Consider the following 21,834-nt stretch of genomic DNA (forward strand, 5'->3'; position numbering starts at 1 on the left):
CTAACCCGCAACACCAAGCCGATATCAGCTGTAACCGATAAACAGAGACTTACTCCTCAGGTCTGTCCGTAAAAGAAACATCCATTCTAGTCAAATATTAGTTTATCCTTCGTATTGTAAAACACCGCTAGCTGTTTGTCGGCGCGCGTCACCATGGCAACACATCAACCGACGTGATCAGGCCGTTTTATTGTCAAAGCGGAAGCATCCTCTGGTTTTGTTTTGTATTTATTCGCTTAGACAACTTATTTTTTTTAACATAACAGACCAACTTGTTTTCTTTTGTTTGTTTTTACACAGACATCAACTGTGTAATAGACTGATTTCTCTTCTTCCTTTGGGGAAAAAAGCGACGGTGTGAACAGAAGACCACTGCGATCCAGGGTGCTCTCCTCTCAAACGAAACCACTTCACACATATCTTAACAAGACATGTCAGATACAGTATTTATAGGGCGTAACCTTATTACAAATCTAAACATGTTTATAAGAGGTCCCCGTGATGGTTTAAGGTATTTTCAAACATTTTCTCTGCCACAACAAATCCATAATTAATTTATATTAATTCATGTATGATAGCCTATAGCCTTCTTACATTTGCAGAGGGAATGCTTTTTACAGTTTAGGCTGTCTGACAACTATATTTATTATAATTATGTTAAAACACAAAGCCCATGATAAAACAGGAATAAACAGAGCTGAAAAGATTAATAGATGGACTGATGAGGAGAAAGTGAATCTGGATCAATTTTAATGGGCAAATAATCAAAGTGGAACTCTTTATTTTAGTGTAAAAAGACCACGCGTTGGCTCATGTCAGATTGCTGTACAACACAAATAATTTGAGTCAACAACAGTTGTTGGGCTCCAGCTTCAGATTACAAAACAAACTTCACTTCAGCCAGAATTTAGCCCCGAGCCTAGGAAAAAGAAAGCATCAGTGAGACTTGGATGGGATATTTCATATTATTAAAGTTGATATGTTATAATAAATCAAACAGGAAAAAGTTCATCTCAGGTTTATAACTACTAGTGCCCGAGAACTTCCAGCAATTTAGGGATTTATTTGTTGAAGAACAGAAACAGGAGGTAAGTTAACAGCAAAGCAAGTTTATGTGTCAAGACACACAAACTTGTTGCAAACTTAATGTCTGTTGTAGGCGTTCACAAAAAAGTTTTTCTGTTTTAAAATATTAGTGGAGGCTTACTTATAGTGAAAGGGAGACAAATGCACATTCACTGACAATTTCATTACCTAGCTGCCATTCATTAGATTTTTTAAATTGTTCATAGTTACAGTACACATAGTAGCCTACAACAATATCTGTGGTAAAAAAAAAAAAAAAGTACAGCTATCAGCATGTGTAACTGATAATTTCCCCAGTTCCCAGTTACACCAGTCACCTAATTCCTTTCAGTCAAGTGAGTCCCCACAAATCTCAAAATAAGGTCACTAAAGCAAACGTTTGCCCAGGCACACTGTGGATCACATTAGCTTCAGATCAGAGGAAGAAAAATATGTTTCTGAATGTTCTAAATAAAAGACAAAGACTCAGGTCAGGTATTTGCCTTATTACTGTTTATTGTTGCAGTCATCATCTGTTGCACTCTCTGCAAGGAGGTACAGCTTGAAGGTAATACAGACTGAAGGTATCAGCTACACCGTAATACATGCATGGCACTGTCTGTCACACTGTGAGGTTTCTTCTGTGCGTATCCTGCTCTTCCTTCATTGTGAACTGAGCTCAGTGTACTGGGATAGTTTCCCTCTAGACATGTTTCTACATCAGTCTACCTGTCGAGCTAGCACTGAGGCAACACATCTAGAAACAAACCATTAGAAACAAAGTATGTACAGTAACAGTAGGTGACTGTTCAACGTAGGAGTGTGACCATAAAAGGCATTGTTAAGGCAGAAATGTCTTGAGAGGAAGAACTGGAATGTAATGGATGTTTAAATCAGAATACTGAGTCAGTGTTTCTTCCTGCCAATGAGACTGAATGATGAAAATCTATAGGCGTTATGTTGTAGTTGTTAAACATATCTTCTTGCTGCCTGTACTGTGAGCTGGATTCATAAGCTGTACATCTGTACAAGTAACGTGAAAATGATGTGTTGTACCATTACTCCTCTTTACATGATGCAAAAACAAGTCAGGAACATAATCAAGAAGTTAAGGAGGAACATATACTATTTATTTATTAATGTAAAGGTACATTTGAAAAGGCAAAAATATTTAGATATTGACTGTAAATTATTAAAAGGCAAGTTTGAAATCCTACACATGGTACTGCGGGTAATGTGCCTGCTTCCATGCACATGTGAATGGCATCACTGAAAAATGATTCCAAAAGCATAGGGTGTGTGGAGGTTTGGTCAGACAATGTTCTTTTGTCTCAGCTTCTTTCTATTTGTGATTGGGTCCTGTGTGAGCACAGCAGTCTAACAGTTTCTGTTTTTGGATAGAAGTGAGTGGGATTCTGTTAGAAACACACACTTTCCTACACCACTCAGAATCTAACAATATCTGAGATATATATATATATATATATATATATATGGATATGTGTGTGTGTGTGTGTATGTATGCATACGTACTATATCTGATGCTGTCATCAGGGGCTATTTGATATGAACTTGTGGTGTGGAGCTTGAAAGACCCATGCATTTACCAATCAGGGATGGAAAGATCGTACCGAGTTGCATTATGGCCCTTTTGCAGCCTGCCTCCTCTCTCTTCTTACTAAATCACCGGAGCACCAGACAACTGCCCAGAGCAGAGTTTATGAGTGTTCAACTCTTAATATAAAACAGCCAAGGATGTTTTGAGGGGAGATCACCCATGTTTGGATCACATACAGATGAGAAAGATGTTGTTATTTGGCACTGAGTCTGCAATAAAGCAGATGTTTTCTAATGCAAAAACCATAAATGTATGAGGAAACAAGGGCTTTTCATCTGCTTACATGATTGAAACAGAAACATGCTTTCAAGTATGTTCAGTAGAGAGAAAACCGGGGGAAAGGCATCAGCAAAACAAGTTCAAATTAAAAATAAAGGGTGGCCTTTTATCAAACAATCATTTACTTGACACAGATATGTATAAAACTAAATTGAAACCCTTACAAAATGTAAGGTTTAATATTTCCTTGAGCATCACTCTGGGTTTACAACCTGATCTCTCTTTGTCTCCTGTTCTGTGCCGAAAGTCAGACATCAGTCCTTCTTCTCTTTTGTGCTTATTGATTTGAGTGTGATTTGAGATGCACCATGCTGTTGTCCCATCACAGTAGAGGGAGGTCAGTCCACTTTGTCTTGTTCTTGTCTATTTAGTCAAACATCTCTGGCCAGAGATTAAAGGATCCTCTATGGTATGGTAAGAAAAAAAAAACATCTCCATTATGCTGTTGTCTGGGGGAAGCTGTTCATGATGATCAGGACACAACAACAAAAAAACACACCGTCCCCCACCTGGGTTCGTTTCTGTAATTTTGACAGCTTTATCTGATTGACGTCTGCATGTACAGTAAGCTCATATCCAGTGTTGAGTCTTTATAATTGTGACAATGGAGCTGGAAGCAGCCAGAGAGAGACAGAGAGTTTCAGATCTCATTGATTGTTCGTTCCGAGGGCCGGTAATCCTCTCTTCCCTTAGGAGAGGACATGTAGAAGGACTGGGTCTTACGTTTTAAGCGAGCTCGCTTGGTGGCCAGAGACAGACTGTGCTTACTGGAGGCAATAATGTCAGAGATGAACTTCTTGCAGTCCACACACACCTCCATAGTGGCCCAGTCCTCTGTCAGCTCCGGGGGAAGCTCCAGCTCTTCATGAGACTTTAAAGAACCGTGTTTTGAAAACCTACAAAGGAGAGAGATGGGGGGGTCTTAGCATGTATAATCATCTAAAGTGTTTCCAGCTTCTTGCTAATGACATCATACTGAGAGGAGCAGGTAGTATGTGATTCCTATGTGACCTATCAGTATGTTTCCTAAGCACCTGACTTCCTAGTCTGGTAATAAGTACATTTCATCCACTAGATGTCAGTGACAGTGTACTGATAGTCCAAAGACACAAACTGGATGAAGACGACAACCTGAACCCAAACAGCAAGTATTCTGGCTCAGGGACTTTATATTTTGTTCTGTTTCTCAATTATATAATTTGGAGCACATGTGTGTGTTTTTCAGTTTTGTATATTAAGTATTTGTAGAATTTAGAGCACAGTCAGTAATCTATGGGCCCTGCACAAGTCTACAATCTCTTCCCATTATAAATATAAGAACAACAAACTTCTTTATCAGGTTCAGGGCATAGCACACACTCTTGTGAGTCTGAATAACTGAGTAATTGTTCATAGTCTTACCTGGACATGGTCTTCTGGATGCTGTGGTGCTGTGAGCTGCTGGAGGACCTGTCACATTTGGCAGCTGCTGCTGCTGCTCCAGAGGCTTTTCCAGCTCCTTTAGCTGCTCCTGGTGTTGCTCTTTTTAAAGAGGGGGGTGTCGCAGCCCCTCCCAGCCCTCCAGCCACAGATAGCCCCTGTCCTACAGCGACCATCGCACTGATCCTCTCCCTGGGCAGAGTGTTGGTCGAACCAATGGAGTAGATGGGAAGACTGGAATAAGGTTTGGATGGCAGCCGCATCTGTTAGCGAGAGCAGCCATGAATATAAATAAGAAGTAGTATAATGATTACTGAGAAACAACACTGAGGTGAATTATCCTTTATTATGAACCCTCATGAAACTGGGTGAGAGGCTAAGTTTTAAGGTAAGGCTAAACTGATGTGCATCTGATACTGTACATGGTAATCAGGTGAAATGTGAAATCTATCTATGAGAATATCTGGAATACAGTAATGATTTTACCAGTAATATTTTAACCAGCCTAAGCAATATTACATATTAAGGGGTTTGGAGGAAAATCTTTTTATAGTGTCTGTGTTTTGAATTTGTTTTGGGTTCACTTGATTGGGAGAAATTCTGCTGCCCCGGTAACTGAGTTATTCTATATGACTTACCTTTTTGCAGCACTGTGAACACACTGGCCTGTAAGTAGAAATGAGAGAACTGAGAGGAAATGGTAACTAAAACAATGTTATACTTTTTTAGATAGTCTGAATAATACACAGGGTAAAGATTAGGGTAATTTAAAATGTTTTACTTCTTGCAAAACTGGCAGATGTAGGACCAGGTGAAAAAGGAAAACCTTTTGGTTCGACAACAGAAGCAAAGCTGCAAGAAAAAAGATGAATACGAATAGATTTTAAAAGATAAATTAAGATATATGATGAAATCCTATTTGCTGACACCAACTATTCCTTTCGTTCAGTTTAAGCAGAGGGATATACTGTATGTGTTCTTCCCTTAATGGTGTAGTCAATAAAGTTACAGAGGGAGTTACTACTGTTAAGTGTTGGCTGATTAATGCATCTACTCATGACACATACTGTAGACCATGTGTTATACAGGAAGTAGTTACCTTTCCCTTCTTCATAGCGATGTAGATATCTTTGTACTGCTGGAACTTCTCTCACTCTGCCTTGACCAGCACCTGTCTGATATGCATCACCTCCTCCACTGTCAGAGACAGACACTCCACAGGGAAACAGAACTCCTCCTGCAAGAACACACACACACATGCAGAGTGGGTGACCCTGGCAACAGCAGATCCAACACACAGGACCAGTGTTAATTTTGTTAATGAAAACCATAACTATGATGAAATGTTTTACATTTTTCATCAACCAATAAAAAGTAAATGATAATGTGAAAGAATGACAAATGGACATTAGGTAACTTAATTACCTGCTGCATCTGTAGAATCACAAATTGTAGGTGTTGGTCAGTAAAACAGTTCCCTGCACTGGCCAAATATCTCATGCTCAGGCACTGGATTAGCCACCTGATGTGTTTCACTACTGTTGATAAGCTACCCTCTTACATTCAGTAACGTTCTGTCTCTGGCATTAGCGCTTCCTGGAAGAAAAGGGTTTACGAATCATATTCATCTACAATCCAGAGAATTACACACAGAAACCGCTGGGACACACTAGGAAAATGCAGCAGTACGCCATATGAAACGGTAGGATATTTAACATTAACATTAACGTTCCTTTCAGTCAGGTATCTCTTGTGTTGCTCTGAGTCAGCTCCAAGAATAATATAGGCAGTCAACCATAAATCATCTCTAAATGTTCACTGCAGTTGGTTTTAATGGTATCTGACCATTTAGCATCACCTTTGAACCCATCCATCCATTATCTATACTGCTTATTCCTAAACAGGGTCATGAGGAGCTGGAGCCCAGCTGACACTGCACTGGGCGAGAGGCAGTGTACACCCTGGACAGGTCATAATATGACAAACTAATAAGCATTGTTATCAAAAGACTAAGACTAAAACAAACTCATATGTCAAAGTTAACACTGCACAGGAGTCAGTGTTTATCATTCCGTCTGCAAACAGTCATTCCTTTGCAGCTTTCAGAGCAGCCTGTGTGGTTCCAAGCATAATGTAGATTTAGATTCAGAGAGGGCTCATGATGTGGAATCAGATGGAGGGATGTGAAGGTGCTTCCAACCACGGTGCAGGGCATCAGAGTGCCTCACAAACTGAGGACTGATTGTCTTGAAGAACTGTTCCAGTGTGACTGGCATTTTTTTTCTATAACCACTTACATCCCACAGTCTTATGTTATGCTTCAGACTCACTGCTCTGGTCTGTCTTGTTTGTAGATGCCATCATCAGCTGTTTTCAGTGAGATTGTGCTGCTAAACCCAGTGCACAAGACCTGCCCAGCACCAAACAGCAGATAGTGTTAGCAGCTATCAGTGTGTACTGTATCTGCCAACTGTCTTCTGCATTAAAGGAAGCAACTACTCACAGAATAAATCCTGTAACGGGCCAGGTGGGCAAGAGGTGGGGTACACCCTGGACAGGTCGCCAGTCCATCGCAGGGCTAACACACAGACAAACAACCAATCACACGCACAATCACTTCAACATGCAATTTAGAGACACCAATCAACCTATGCTGCATGTCTTTGGACTGTGGGAGGAAGCCGGAGCACCCGGAGAGAACCCACGCATAAACAGAAAGGCCCCAGGTTGGCCGGGGCTTGAACCTGGAACCTACTTGCTGTGTGAGGCAACAGCGCTAACCACCACACCACTGTGCTGCCCCAATTAAGTGCATATCTTTATTTCTAATTTCTGTCTCTTTGATATTTTGGCCAGTGTGTAAGCATTTGGTTGTCCAGCACATCTGAGATCAGGCTCAGGGCAGTTGAAGGGACCTGGGTGCACGCATGAGGTCTGCTCAGCTGACGGCACCAGAGAGAGCCGTGTATGGCCCCAGTGTGCTGGTCCAGCCCAGATAACACTGGGCCAGCCTGTCCTCCTCCACTGGTCAGCGTCTCTCTTCCGTTCTTGGTTTGCTGCCACAGATTTGAGCTCAAACCATCTTTTTAATTCATTAGTTGGGTGCTCTTCTCCTTAGACAGTGTTCACTCATTGAGTAAGAGCATCCCGTGTGTCCTTTTAGTTTTATTTTCTATCCAATACTGATGCTACTAAATACAGAAGCTCATTCATTGTTCTCCACTTCACAATCACTCAGGTTTTTCTTTGGTTTGGAGTTCATTGCTCCACCGTCTTTAGATTTTGGTTGTAGCTTACTCTGCTTCTCTTTTCTGTTTCTATGCGAGATGTGTGCACATGGCCCTACAGTCTCATGCCCTTCTAAGGGAACTGACAAAGTGTTAACCTATGCTAATTAGGAGCAAATGGCGCACGCTTTCAACTTAGGAACACATAGGATTCATCAATGTAAGAACACAGGTGTGAACAATTCTGCAGTTATAGAACACGTTGATGAATCAGACGTAGACTCTTTCTTGGGCCCTTTCTTAAGAACAGCCTATGAAGAAATTTAGGAAAACACTTAGGAAGATGTTAGTGAATGAGACCCAGTGTGTTTATTCTAAATCTCTCTTTATTTCCTTTCCAGTCATATCGCTTATCTATCCCTAGTTCTCCCTCTGTCTCTCTCTTGTTGAGTTACTGTACAGGATCACCATAACCAGGCCAGGGTTTATCCAGGCTACACTGTCAGAAGGTCCACAGAAAGAGGATAAACAGCCTCTAATACCAATGCATTATGAGATTTTGGCTATCATCCTATTGTCTTTTCTAATTGTTACTGCTGTTATAAAGTGTTTTTTAAATATACTTTTATCTACTTACTTAAACAAACTAGAACATTTTGATGAGTCATGAAGCTATATAGGAATAGATGTCTGACTCACCAAAGACTTGGAACTCTGCTTGGAGGGTGGCTGAAACTGACGGACATTAGTCGGGGTTTCTTTTTCAATGGAGTGTCTCCTCTGGGGGGTCTGACGCCTCTCTGGCTGAGGTGTAGAGGAGATGGGCAGGAACATGGGGGGAGCTGGTGTTCACAGACAGATGACAAGAAATGTAGCTGGTTACTTCAGAGTTCAAGTACCGCTGATTATAAACAGACAAAATGGTGAGGCTTTAAGATTAAAACTCACTACCTGTGAGCATATGGTTTAGTTAAGGAGGCGACTGAGCTGTGACAGGGATGTAGAATAATAAAGGTAATTCCTGACTCACTTTTCTTCCCCAGTGCAGACTCTGGGGATGTATCATCCAGCAGAGATGTAGCCACACTGGAGCTGCTGGCTGATGTGTGCCCGATCATCTCATCCTGAATACACAGAATAATCACTATTAGCTGCACATCCCTGATGCATTTTTCTAAAAAAAAATCAAACACCCAAACAATCCAAACACAGCACAAATACACAAACTCATACTGACATCTGAGTCTGAGCTGTCCAGCTCAGCAAGGCTGGGAGCCTTCAGAAGCCTTTTCCTCTGGGGAGCGGACTGAGATCCAGAAGGCTCTACTCTGGGACATGTTGATCCATTGGTCAGAGACAGAGAGCTGGACGTCCTCCTGCCCATGTATGGACTAAGCTCGTCTGTGGAGCCACGCAACAGAGGGAGATATTCAGACAAACGGAGGAAATGCACCTGAGATGAATCTCAAAACACTTCTTGCTATGATTCTGTGCATCCTTAACCTGTAATTCTTCAAAATTTTTTGAATGTCCTGCCCCTCAAAAAGAGGAAACAGACTCTATAACAAAATGTTATGTACAAAAGCAAGGGGAAAGATGTAATGAACCCTGTTACAGATGACTGAGGTTTGAGATCCATCCCAAGGGGAAAAAGGGGAGAGGAGGATGAGTTAAGTTTGGTCTGAGACAAGGTAAAGCAGCAGGCCAGTGTTAAACACAGAGCATGGATGCCTCTTTCATAAAACATTTAGACACTGAAAAAAGAAATTCTCAAAACCAAATGCCCCAGGTCTCTATCAAACTCACTGTGCCTGACAGAGGATTCCACAGATAGAAAACAACCCACGATAGCAGCTGCCTACCAAACAGCCTGAGTGTAAATGTGATGTCTATTGAAAGTACCAAACGATCTGAAAAGAGGGTCTAGAGGGAGGGAAGGAGTGTAGGAAGAAGGGAGACAAGCAAGTGCTGCAGATGACATATAAAGAGTCACAGCTGATAGGGTCAGTGGGATCCTTTCACTCTCTTCTCTTGTTTGTGGGAAAAGCGTCCACATGAGCTCGTCATCTCAACAGGAGCCGTTTGTGCCTCTGGACTTGAACTAATGGGATCTCTACTACCTCAGATTTGATAAACCCTTCAGATGTATCTACACTCTATCAAACCAGACATTATCAGCCCTAAATAAATCTACCTGCATCTTGGCTAGGCCTTAGCGTTCAAATGTCCAAACAGAGGAGATATTAGTTCACAGCCAGGGTGCAGACAGACAAAGCTCTTGGGCTAAAGATGAACAAGGCCTTCCAAACCAAAACCACAGCAGTGCTCATACTTTACCTATTCCTGTATGGAACAAATCCAGGGGCATACTGCGAGTTTTGCCAAAACCTAAAAGGGGACACCTCCTTTATTATTACTGTATATCTATAGAAGAATTCCACTGTTTGCTTGTGCCATTAGTTCCCAATAATCTGTGACAATCAATACAGTTACTACATTATTTTGTAATTAGATTATGTATTTATTTTTTTAACTGACACATCCTCATTCCCATTTTGTATTTGTTATTGGTGACTTTCTACATTTTCATAATAACTGCTGTTGTGGTTGTGCTTTCAGTCAGTGGTGTCTGCATGACAGTGAGTTCTGTCAGCTGTGGGTTACACTGTATGTGTTACTGTATGTGTTCATTGCTTTATTGAAATTAAACATGTTTAATTGCATTGCATTGCTAAGGCTACAGTCTGTGGAAAAACACTTGTGTTTTGTCAAGTCAGATGTATAGATTAACACCACTCTCAGGTCTGTGTATGAAGTATGAAACTAGAGCCAGGAGGTGATTAGTTTATCTCAGCATAAAGGCAAGAAACACAGAAACAGCTAGTCTGCTTCTATCCAATGTCAAAAAAAGTCTCCCACTAACTGGAAAGTTCACTAACATATTTAACACAATCTGTACAAAAAGAAAAAGGTAAGCATAGTTTGTGGTTTTAAGGGGATTTACATACTGTAATTACTTCTGGGTCAACAGCAGCCAGGTCACAGATATACTGAGGAGAACATCATACCACTGTCAAAGACGGCACCCAGCTCACTCCTATGACAGTTGCTCACTGGGCCAGTTAAGAGTCTGCATAGTTGGGATTTTCAAGAGCCGTGCCAGGTGACTTCCTGTTGGCTCTTTGCACACATGATTGGGTTACATTATTTTAATTCCACAGCTCTTCTAGACTTTCCAAATGTTACTGGACCAAAAGAACCAGTCATTACAGAGTTTTTGTAATGGTCAGAGAAATGAAGTGGGGAAGCTGGGGCCACCAGGCCAAAATGACTTTGCAGCCCAGCACCATTCTTGGGGGCTTGGACCAGCTACGCTGAGTTTCTGGAGGCTTGTCACTGCGGTGAGGTTGTCAGGAAACCAGTGGAGATTTCAGTATGAGGACTTAGTTGGTGTATGTTTATTCTCTAAACTTTAAACAAACCCAGGCTAGCTCCCCCCAACTCGGAGCTTTATGCTAAGCTATGTGAATCACTTCCTGGCTCTAGCTTTATATTTATAAAGTATTTCTCTGAAATGTTGATGTGGCATTATCAACATTGCAACAAGTCACCACATCACCCCCATCTGTCCAGTTTAGGGGAAGACAAAAGAAGACACCACCAAACAATAAAATAAACCCAGAAAAAGCATCCAAAGCCGTGCACTGACCTGCTTTAATCTTGTGAAATGGATCTGAAAAAGTATTTTCTAGTTACTGACAAGAACTTTAACCATGTTCAGTAAAGTGTCAGTGGGTATGTAAAATACGCAGCAAAGGAGAGTCAAACTGCTCACAGGACAAAAACAATCCATAACACAAGGACATTGGTGTACACACACACACACACACACACACACACACACACACACACACACACACATTATCAGACAGCATGAATGAGAGAGCATGAGGTGATAAAGCCTGTGGTGTGATGAGACACTGGCTGCAGTAGGAGGGAAAATGGACCACAGCATAATTTTGAATGCTCTGCCTCAGCACAGTTTCTTTCACCTCAGTCAAACGTTGTAACACATGCTAGACTGTGTAGTTTAGTGTGTCTACTGCTGTGTGGAGCACTAAATTCTGTCACCGTGGCACATGAAAGAGCCCTTGATTAGATGGCTGGCTGCAATCTTCTGCTTAAGATTCCAATTACAGCCGTATGTTTAAGGGACACTCAGCTAAGGTGACATTTTACTTAAGGGTTTAAAGGTCAATGGCAGCAACCAGCAACATTTTGTCAGGAGTTATGCAACCCTGTCCATGTGTTTGTCAGGAGCTGTAGACAGGTGATACAGCATAAGCCGCTGACACTATACTGCTAACGTTCTATCATTCAGTATGGTGTGAACATCAAAATGTCTTCTAAAAATATTTAAAGTGCACCAAGGTAATGTTATTTCACAACTAAAGAGTTGCACATAAGCGCCACTCAAGTAACAATGTCTTACTCCTGCACAAATCATCTCACTGCTGCAGCTTTCCAAAGGGTAGTAGCATGTTACTTACTTTTAAGACAGAGTACAGTCAATAGGTACAATGCAGTGGGTTCCTGTCTGTGGTTTGCAACCATGAGTATTGATTACTTATAGGATTGTAGCCAATATTCTGGAAAAATTGAGCAGTTATGAGACTTAATTGATTTTACAACCTGTAAATACAAAATGGCATAACGCTATTATGGCTAACATGATATTGAGTCTAACTACACAACCAGCAGACACAGGGCTACATCATCATCCACTGGAGTACTGTTTCTGGCCACCTGATGCACTGTATGGACTGTAAGTCTGACATTCACTTTTGTTTTAGCTCCTGTGAAAGTATTTGTATCTTTAGTTGCTAACTGCTCCACTATGATGACCAGCTGGCTGCAAACGGAGTCTGTCTGGTGCTGAGACCTCCTCCACTGAAAACTTCTGCTGTTCAAATCTGTGGTCTGGAAAACCAGGATGAAGAACACTAGAGGTGACACCGTGCACATAGTCACCGGATTCATTGCTAACATGAGCAGACAAAATCATTTCTAAAAGTTTCAACTAGGATTTTCATGTTTCATATATTCTGTTATATAATTTGTCCCTTTTTTTCAACTTTGAGGTCTAAATGCTCAAATTTGCCAATTCAGTATTTTGAGTATTTTCAGTTTTAGACTTGAAACTGCCCCAGATTCCCCGTGTAAAGACAGAGGGCGTGTCCTCAGTGTAACTTCCGGTCAGTGTGTCCTCCTACTGACCCATGTCTCACAAGTTTCATCTCCACACATCACCACCCACTGAAGCGTGACATGAGAAGTGTGTGCAGTGTGCTGCTGTGTGTGTGTGTGTGTGTGTGTGTGTGTGTGTGTCTGAGCTGGAAGAGCAGATGAGCAGTTTACAACAACGAGTGTAACAGAAAGAGATGAAAAGCCAGGTAAGCAGTGAGGGAGACTTTACCTGACGCATCAAAACTGAAAGACATGCTAAGTGGCCGAATTACTGCAACGAGAAACAGTCATGGCATCGCACAGTTAATGACAGAGATTAGGAGGTAAAGACCTAATGCACAGAAAGTCCTTTTATTTGCCAACAAATGCATGGGTATAACATGCTTTTCGTTGAGTTTTAGGATTTCACGGGAACAGATTCATTACTGTACATTCAGAAGCAGTAGTGGTTTTAGTATTGTCAATGTGAACAGAACTGCAGACACTTAGCATTATTATTCACATACAATTTTGACTTTATTGCAAACAATACAGTCAGCAAAACAATAAAAGTTAGTTGCAACAAAATATGACTTAGGCAGCTTTAGCTACAACAGCAATGAGCAAAGGCAGAAACAGTAGTGAAGTGTAAATGAACTAAAGAGCTCAGAGGCTATGAGGCTACAACATACATCTCATCTGAGTTCAGCTGATTTGCACATGATGCCCTGTAGCTGCAAGCATGAGTTCCATACTTCAACTTAAAAAAAAAAAACATTTCAGAGTGAAGTATGGCCTGATGTGCATTAGTGTGTGTGTGTGTGTGTGTGTGTGTGTGTGTGTGTGTGTGTGTGTGTATAACAAAGGTATAAAAATAACAAGAGCAGGATCAAAGAAGCAGTGAGTATCCTTACCGAGCCTTCCCCTGCGGACCACGTCAGGTGAAACCGGTCGAAGTTTCCTCTCTGATTTGATTTCCTCCAGGATCCGTTCATGCAGGGTAGGAGGAGGCTGAGTCTGGGGCTTCAGCTTACGAGCTGACACCTAGCAGCCATTAGAATGGGTGAAAAAGATTTAATGACACAGAGAAAGTGGAGTGGAAGTCAGCAGCTTATTCAAACAAACAGCTGGCCTGCTCCTTAACACTTCCTCACCCTCTGTGACTGATGGTTCACCTCATAACCCAGAATTCAGAGCCCTGCTGAAACAGCACCTGATACTTCCACTGTAACATTTACAGTATACCAGCAGAGAAGTGATGAACGCAACATTTTACACTGTAGTGAACTGAATTCAGAAAGCTGCAACATTCCAAGCAGCTATACTAGTTTTATAGAGCTGCTTTCTGCTTTTATACACATACCACTGTGGACAAATACTCCATCTGAAGCAGGGCTGGGCCAGGCCGGTAAACAGGTTCTTCTTAGCTTATAACATTGGTATTAGTGTATGTCAGCCAATAAGTAATAAAACACTGCACTACAGAAATGGCAACGACATGTTTGAGGTCATTTAGAAATAGTGTCTACATCACATCATTTTTCTACCAGGGAGCACTAGCATCAGTTAAATATAAAACTTACAGTATCTTGGTAAAAATTCAAAGAAAACAGAGAAAAGTCTAAAGTTAGTCAAAATTATTTTTGGTTTGTTTCTGTTAAATGCACTGTTGTTTCATAAAGTGTTGTGAGGATTGTATAACCTACATCAGATTGGAAATTTTTAGCTAACTATTTACTGATTTAGTGCCCTTGTCTATTCTCATCAACAAAGGTTTTCATAGGTTGTGCAGGAACATTACCTGCTGTGATATTTAAATCCACTACCAGTAGTTGTACTCACAGGGTTGAGCGGTGGCCTGGACCTGATGAACTCCAGAATGACTTCATGAGCACTCTTCTTTAACCTGGGTGGGATATCGCCATCCACCTAAAACCACAGAACATGGCAGCATGAGAGAAAAGTGGCTCAATTCCATAATCACTAACAATTTTAACTACACTATCAATAGTTTAAAGTGATCAAATTCTTTTATGAAAATTCACCTGGAACTCAAGCCAACATAGTGGACTAACAAAAAAAAGGCTCAGAACTTTGTCTCCATTTGTTTGTAATTAGTACTAAAACACATGGTTCTTTACAGGAAACCTTCAGGGAATTATAGAAATAACAGACCCGTAAAATAAAGTGTTATCAAGGTTATTTAGTAAATGAAGTGCATGATATTACAAGCTTAAAGCTCTCATATCACATTCCTGACTAAAGGTCAAAATGCCTAAAAAAAAGGATTAGATTTGCTGTTTCAGAAAATTCATCTCAAACTAAAAGTTCTTTTTTTTCCAATTGCCTGCCAGTTTTAGGGAAAAAACGTGCACCACATTGTTGTATGACCAACAGTCCAATTATACAATAACTGGAATCTGCAATTGATCCTAAACATACTATGACATGCCACTTTTCTTTCCTGAAGAGAAATGTTGGCACATCAGACAAAATGATAGTATATCACCAAATGAGTGAATGTCCGAAATGCTGGTAGCCAACATACAGCAGCATCATCCCAGCCTGCAATCACTATGCAACAGTGCTGCAAGATTTTCCACACAATTTCCCCTGAGACTGAAACAACAGTGCAGCAAAGAGGAGGCACTGGCTTCTCTGTGCGCTCCATATCAGATACTCACCATGACTTTGCGCAGTTTGTAGCGTTTGAACCTAATGTCGTCCATGAGCATCTCATAGGGAGTGAGCTGGTACTCAATGGGCAGAGGGTTGTACTGACGCTCCTGCACCTTCTTCAGCTTGACTCCCTCCCGCAGGTTCCTCATCACCTGAACCCAGAGTTGAGCCTGACAGAGACAGCAAAGGGCAACACGGGAACAGAGAGGTGGAAAATATCATGACTCCTTGGATATCGATTTACCAGACAGTACCAATCACCTGTGCTCTGTCTCTCCATGAACACAGAATAAGGGGAGTGGCTCTTTCCATCTCAACATGGCCCCTGAGAGGTCATTTTATCGCAGTCTATTGACTGTGGTACATTTTTACACAGCTGAAGTCAGAAGTTTACATACATTTAGGTTGAAGTCATTAAAACTGATTTCTTAACCACTCCACAGATGTCATGTAAACTCCTTCTGGCAAGTCACTTAAAACCTGTAGTTTATGTATGACAAGTAATTTTTCCAATGGTTGTTTACAGATAGATTATTTAACTTATAATTCACTATATCATAATTCCAGTGGGTCAGAGGTTTACATACACTCAGTTGACTGTGCCTTTAAACAGCTTGGAAATTTTCAGAAAATGATGTCATGGCTTTAGATGTTTCTGATAGACCAATTGACATCATCTGAGTCAATAGGAGGTGCAGCTGTGGATGGATTTTAAGGCTGGCCTTCAAACTCAGTGCCTCTCTGTTTGACCACTGGAGTCTGTTCCTGTCCTGTTTGGTTGCTGAGCCAAACCAGACAGTGATGGAGGTGCAGAGAACAGACTCGATGATTCCTCTGTAGAACTACTGAAGCAACATCAAGACATCAGCCAGGAAGTTAAAGCTTGGTCGCAAATGAGTCTTCCAAATGGACAATGACCCCAGGCAGACTTCCAGAGTTGTTGCAAAATGGCTTAAGGACAATAAAGTCAAGGTCCTGGAGTGGCCATCACAAAGCCCTGACCTCAGACCAACAGAAAACTTGTGGGCAGATCTGAAGAAGCGTGTGTGAGCAAGGAGGCCTCCAAACCTGTCTCAGGTTCACCAGTTCTGTCTGAAGGAGTGGGCTAAAATCCCACTTGGCTTGTGGAAGGCATCCTGAAACGTTTGACCCAAGGTAAACAATTTAAAAGGCAAAGCTATCAAATGCTAACTGAATGTATGTAAACTTGACCCATTATAAATCTTTTTCTCTACTTTTATTGTGACATTTCACATTCTTAAAATAAAGTAGTGACATTAATTGACCTAAGACAGGGAATGTTTATAGGATTAAAAGTCAGGATGTTGAGAAACTGAGTTTAAATGTATTTGGCTAAAGTGTATGTAAACCTCTGACTTCAACTGTACACTAAATTTCATATTTTGAACATGTGGTTATGGAGAACCTATTATATGACACCAAAGTAGTTTTGATTTTTCCCCCTGAACTTTAAATCTTAGAAATGATCCGCTGAAGCTGGAGGTCAGGAGTCTGGTTGCCTACCCAGTCAGCATTCTGCAGCTCATTCAGGTCTTGGCCAGGCTCCTCTGAGGACTTATCCTCCATTTTACGGAGGTTCTGTTGGAAAGAGAGGGAGACAGAAGATTTAGAGAGTGTGAGATATCCGGAACAAAGAGTCATAGCTGTTTCTCCATTTTAGCCTATCATGTGGTGACCCTCAAGAGGAGGAAAATGTTTTTAATAAGCAGATGCCTGCTGTGAAAGAAGGCCTATTTGCAAGTCAACAAATATTAGCATGCTAACACACTTAACTAAGATAGTGAACACACCCAGGTACCCGACCTAGCCTGCCGCCCAGCTTACATTGCACATCCCTGATTCCTTTCCCTGCAGATAATGTGTCTTCAAGGAGGTGGCACCATTTCATTTCTTTGGGCTGTGCCCGACCAGACCCCCCGCCCCAGGCCCAGCCACCAGATCCCCTTCCAGGTCTGGCTCCAGCAGGGTGACCCGGACAGAAAAATGGGAGCACACTAGATTCATGGGGACTGGCATTGCTTGTGGGGATTGCAGGCCTATGACATAGTTGATCAAATATTACGAGGACACAGTGTAAAGTTAGAGCCAGTCTCAGAAATTAATCTAAGCCTATGTAAGGACCTGGTAAGTGACAAAAACAAGGGTGTGTGTGTGAGAGAGAGAGATATAAAGATAGTGAAGACAACAGAATGAGCATTTTAAAGCAGTTTGGTGGCAGGAAATATTTTCCCTGATTAATATTTGTGGTGAGACTGTTGTTGAAATGTCAGAGCAGATGAGAGCTTGATCACGGGAGCCTGCACCAGCCGACTGCTGAGACCCAACCCACCAAGGAAATCACTGTTCACCATCATCAACCTGACTGTAGGCTCAGTGTAGCACACACATAATATCACTCACAACATAATGCATTTTGCTGCATCATAACTCTGCATGCTAATGTATACAGTTATCTATTTGCACAAAGGTAACTTAATGTTAATGGTTTATAAGAGCCCATTAAATTAAAACACAACTAATCTGGCAGTGAAGAGCATAAAGAGAGATCAGTCCACTTTCTTTTAAACACCATTATCTCCTGACCCCAATTCACATCAAAGCCATATATTTCCATTTCAAAAGGCTGACTGAGCAGCATTCCCTGCATGTGATGGAGACAGCATTTCAATTAAATCATGCAAAGCAAGTCCACGTCAATAATAGGGAAACTACCAACTGCATCTAGAGTGCCTCACTTTTTAGTCAGTACTTCTGTTCTCTGTTATTTAATTTCAGCTCTGAAGAGCTGATGAGAAGCAATTATCTGTGCGTAAATAGGAGCCAGACATTTTTCTGTGAATCATCACTAATTCAGCTGCTTTTCTGTGAATCCCCAGCAGCAGAAGGCATCTTTGTGGAGAGACAAAGGAGCTCTTTGGCTCTTAGTGGTGGACGGATAAAGATGCATCCCCTGTGGGCTGTTCATACAGACTGCTCATGGCCAACTTCTTTCTCTCTCTCTCCCACACAATACACACACACATGCATGGGCATACAAGCAGTATCTCACATAACTGAAAACTGATGAACGATAAACAGAGTGATGATTATTATTTTGTTACTTTCTTGGGGTCCAAAAGGCTGCAGCCCCACATATTTCTTTTTAAGCTTCTTTCTCAGCCTTCTACACCCTGCAATAAGAGTCTGCACTCTCCTAGCAGCGAGTTATGCAACCATCCAAATCTCCTCTATTCATTCAGATGCATTGCGCACAGCAAAAGGGCAGCAGCAGTAGTGAATAGCAGGAAGGAACCCTGAGGTGGAACACACGCACACACACTCAAACACACACAATTACTCCTTGCAGGAAATGTTCCAACCCATAGCTGAGCTCCAAAATGCCCCAGAGGAAAGACAAAGGTCAAGATAACTCCATAATGAACAAGTAGGAAACCTGTATGACAACAGGAACGGTCTGAATGCGAGTTTTGGGACCAAGAAAATGTGTCAATAATACATCTGTGATGCAAGAATCACCTTATCAATCCATATAAATTTTCCCCAAGCCAATTTTCAAGCCACTTCATCAAGTAGAAAGCAATGATAATGATGCATTCTAAATGTATAAAAGTTCAAGTGGGCATTCAGTCTTTATCAGTTATTATCTGTAAATGAAGCCCGACTTTGATACTGTGCAGTATGTCCCTGCTAATCACAGAGCTAAATAACTGGAGCCCTGGGCTCTGAGAACATCAACTCAATAGTTCTGACAGAATGAAAGTCAGCATGTTTCCAGATATTGTCTAACTAAATTCCCTCTCTATTCTCTCTAGTTCAACCAGCAGGGCATTAGTGCACAGGTGCCGCAGGCTGTTTGGACAGTGATGTCCACTTGGACAGTTTGTGTCAAAGCTGCTGACAACTGGTATTTTGAGTTGACACTTAATATAGTCAGGTTTTACCTCTTATAACATCAACGACCATGACATTTGTTGAAGTCTCTACTTTTTAAGAGCAGCGTGATTAAAGGCAAGTATATGGAAAAGCTCTGGAGTCTACTTTAACTTTATACCAGATAACCCTCTGCAATAATTGAAATGCACAACATTGGTTAAATCACATTTAATATTTAATAAAAAGCCTAAAATTGTCCATTTACTGCATCATAACTACAACACAGCCCATATTAGTAACCATTATATTTGATCAGTCAGTGTAAGGGACTGTACAAAAATGATTGGGGTGGTGAGGGAGGCTGAACCTTATGTGTCACTTTGGAAAAAGAAAAACACAAAGACCCGCCCCAGTATTTTTCATGTTATCTTTACTTCCTTCTCTTGAGGTAAAAACAACACTACAACATCTTCCCCACATCCTGTCAAAATAATGTAACAGTGTTAAATTGGCGCAATTTGTTTAATCATAATAACTTCTAATGTGCAACACCTTTAATATCTTAATGTTTATTTACTGGGCCCCTAATCCTGCAAATTAAGGAAAGTTTGAGGTAGTGAATTAATTAATTTAAAGGGGCCCTGGGTTTATTTTAAAGAATGTGTTTCAATCAAGGTGTTGCATCCAGGGATCGAGCCTCTCCCAGCACCTCCTCAGCAGACATCGGGGCCGCCGGTGACTCCTCCCCCGCTCACGTAAGAGCACACTCTCGGCAGCAAGGCACACCTGCTCTCAATCATCAGAGCAGCACTTAAGCATGGCGTTGGTGTGTCCTCGTCGCCAGATGATCTCTCTTCATTCAGACGGTAGCTTTGCATATGGTACGTGCACATCCCCATGTTTTCCCAACGTCGAACTATCTGGTAAAAATCATGTTGTTTTGCCTGGGTACGAGTACTGCACCTTCTTGAGTCCTGACTTTGTTCAGATACGGCTCAGCCGTAACAGTATCATCTGGCCAGAACATGGACTCAGCGGGTTCGGACCCAGGCCACCCAGTTAGTGAGCCTGGAGCACTGCAAGCTCGGATCGAACACCTAGAACAATGTCGGCATATCACACTAGAACAATGTCGGCATATCACACTAGAACAAACATACGCCACGACCCAGCAGGTCTACAAACTCACGAACCACCTATGTCGATTCACTTCTGGGACAAGCCCAGGTCCCCCTCGGGAGAACCGTGTTCCGGACCCTGAAACGTTTTCTGGCGAGCTGAACACGTGCCAGGGCTTTTTGGTCCAGTGCGCTATGGTTTTAGAACAGCACTCGTTTACCTCCGATCTTGCCAAACATGCTTATATATTCAATCTCCTACGAGGCAAGGCCCTGGCCTGGGCGGAGGCCCGGCTGGGGTCCCTTAGTTCTGACCAGTTTCAGGACGAGTTGCGTACGGTCTTTGACCATCCCGACCACGCCGGTAATGTGGCCAAGAGGCTACTGGCCCTTCGCCACGGCTCTCGGAGGGTGGCCGAATACGCGGTTGACTTCCGCATCCTGGCAGCAGATGTGGTGTTGAATGAGGCCGCGTTGGGCAGCGTTTTTGTAAATGGATTGAATGAGGGGATTAAGAATGACCTTGCCCACCATGATGAACCCGTTTGTTTCAATGCCCTAGTAGGGTTGGCCATACGCCTCGACAACCGTCTGAGGGAACGGCGCCGAGAGCGGGGGCTCAGCCGCCTCCGGTTCTGTACTGCGCTGCCGAACGGAGTCCCAGAGCTGGTGACTGGCAGTCCGCCGTCGCCAGTTGGCAAATAGTCCGTGCAACTCGGCTGTGCCCCTCTCTCCGCACAGGAGAAGGCCAGACGCCTAGATGCCAACCTTTGCCTGTATTGTGGGCAGCCAGGGCACCATATTGCCCAATGTGCGGTCCGGCCAAAAGACCGTGGCCATCAGTGAGCCCGGGGCGACTGGTGGCCCGGTATCAAGCCCCCGGCAAACCCCCCCCTGCCTTCGCCTCCCTGCAACGCTTCGCTTCCACACAGACTCCCTTACTCTAACAGCATTGGTGGACTCGGGGGCCGAAGATAACCTTATCGACCGGGAGCACGTCGAGCAGCTGGGGCTGTCGGTTCAATCTCTAAACACACCGGTTATCGCCAACTCCCTAGACGGCCGCTTTATGGCCAAGATAACCCATCGCACTTCGCCGGTGCCGGTCACCATTTCAGGCAATCACCACGAGCTCATTCAGTTTCATGTCATTAGTGCTCCACAGTCTCCACTGGTATTGGGTTACACATGGCTCACATTACACAGTCCTCATGTTGACTGGGCTGCTGGAACCGTGCTGGCGTGGAGCCCACATTGCGCTGCTCATTGCCTCCAATCCACCGTTCCTCCCACCCTCTCCACCGCCTCT

The 21,834-nt window shown here is 42.4% G+C and overlaps 2 protein-coding genes across 2 annotated transcripts in view; both read right to left on the minus strand.

Moving 5' to 3' along the window:
- Positions 1-416, minus strand: part of LOC109966657 (IQ domain-containing protein G-like) — a 4,712-nt gene extending 4,296 nt beyond the window's left edge. Inside the window, exon 1 of the mRNA XM_020611678.1 lies at positions 54-416. Coding sequence (XP_020467334.1) covers positions 54-85 — 32 coding nt within the window. The 5' untranslated portion in view covers positions 86-416. The remainder of the gene's footprint in view (positions 1-53) is intronic.
- Positions 417-1,563: 1,147 nt separating this feature from the next.
- spire1b (spire-type actin nucleation factor 1b) overlaps positions 1,564-21,834 on the minus strand; it is a 35,691-nt gene continuing 15,420 nt past the window's right edge. Inside the window, 13 exon segments of the mRNA XM_020611646.1 lie at positions 1,564-3,858; positions 4,364-4,644; positions 5,020-5,047; positions 5,163-5,233; positions 5,481-5,618; positions 8,308-8,450; positions 8,639-8,732; positions 8,846-9,009; positions 13,085-13,126; positions 13,749-13,878; positions 14,677-14,763; positions 15,519-15,683; positions 17,038-17,112. Coding sequence (XP_020467302.1) covers positions 3,603-3,858; positions 4,364-4,644; positions 5,020-5,047; positions 5,163-5,233; positions 5,481-5,618; positions 8,308-8,450; positions 8,639-8,732; positions 8,846-9,009; positions 13,085-13,126; positions 13,749-13,878; positions 14,677-14,763; positions 15,519-15,683; positions 17,038-17,112 — 1,674 coding nt within the window. The 3' untranslated portion in view covers positions 1,564-3,602.

Source organism: Monopterus albus, unplaced genomic scaffold (assembly GCF_001952655.1).
Source record: "Monopterus albus unplaced genomic scaffold, M_albus_1.0 scaffold116.1, whole genome shotgun sequence".
Lineage (NCBI taxonomy): Eukaryota > Metazoa > Chordata > Actinopteri > Synbranchiformes > Synbranchidae > Monopterus > Monopterus albus.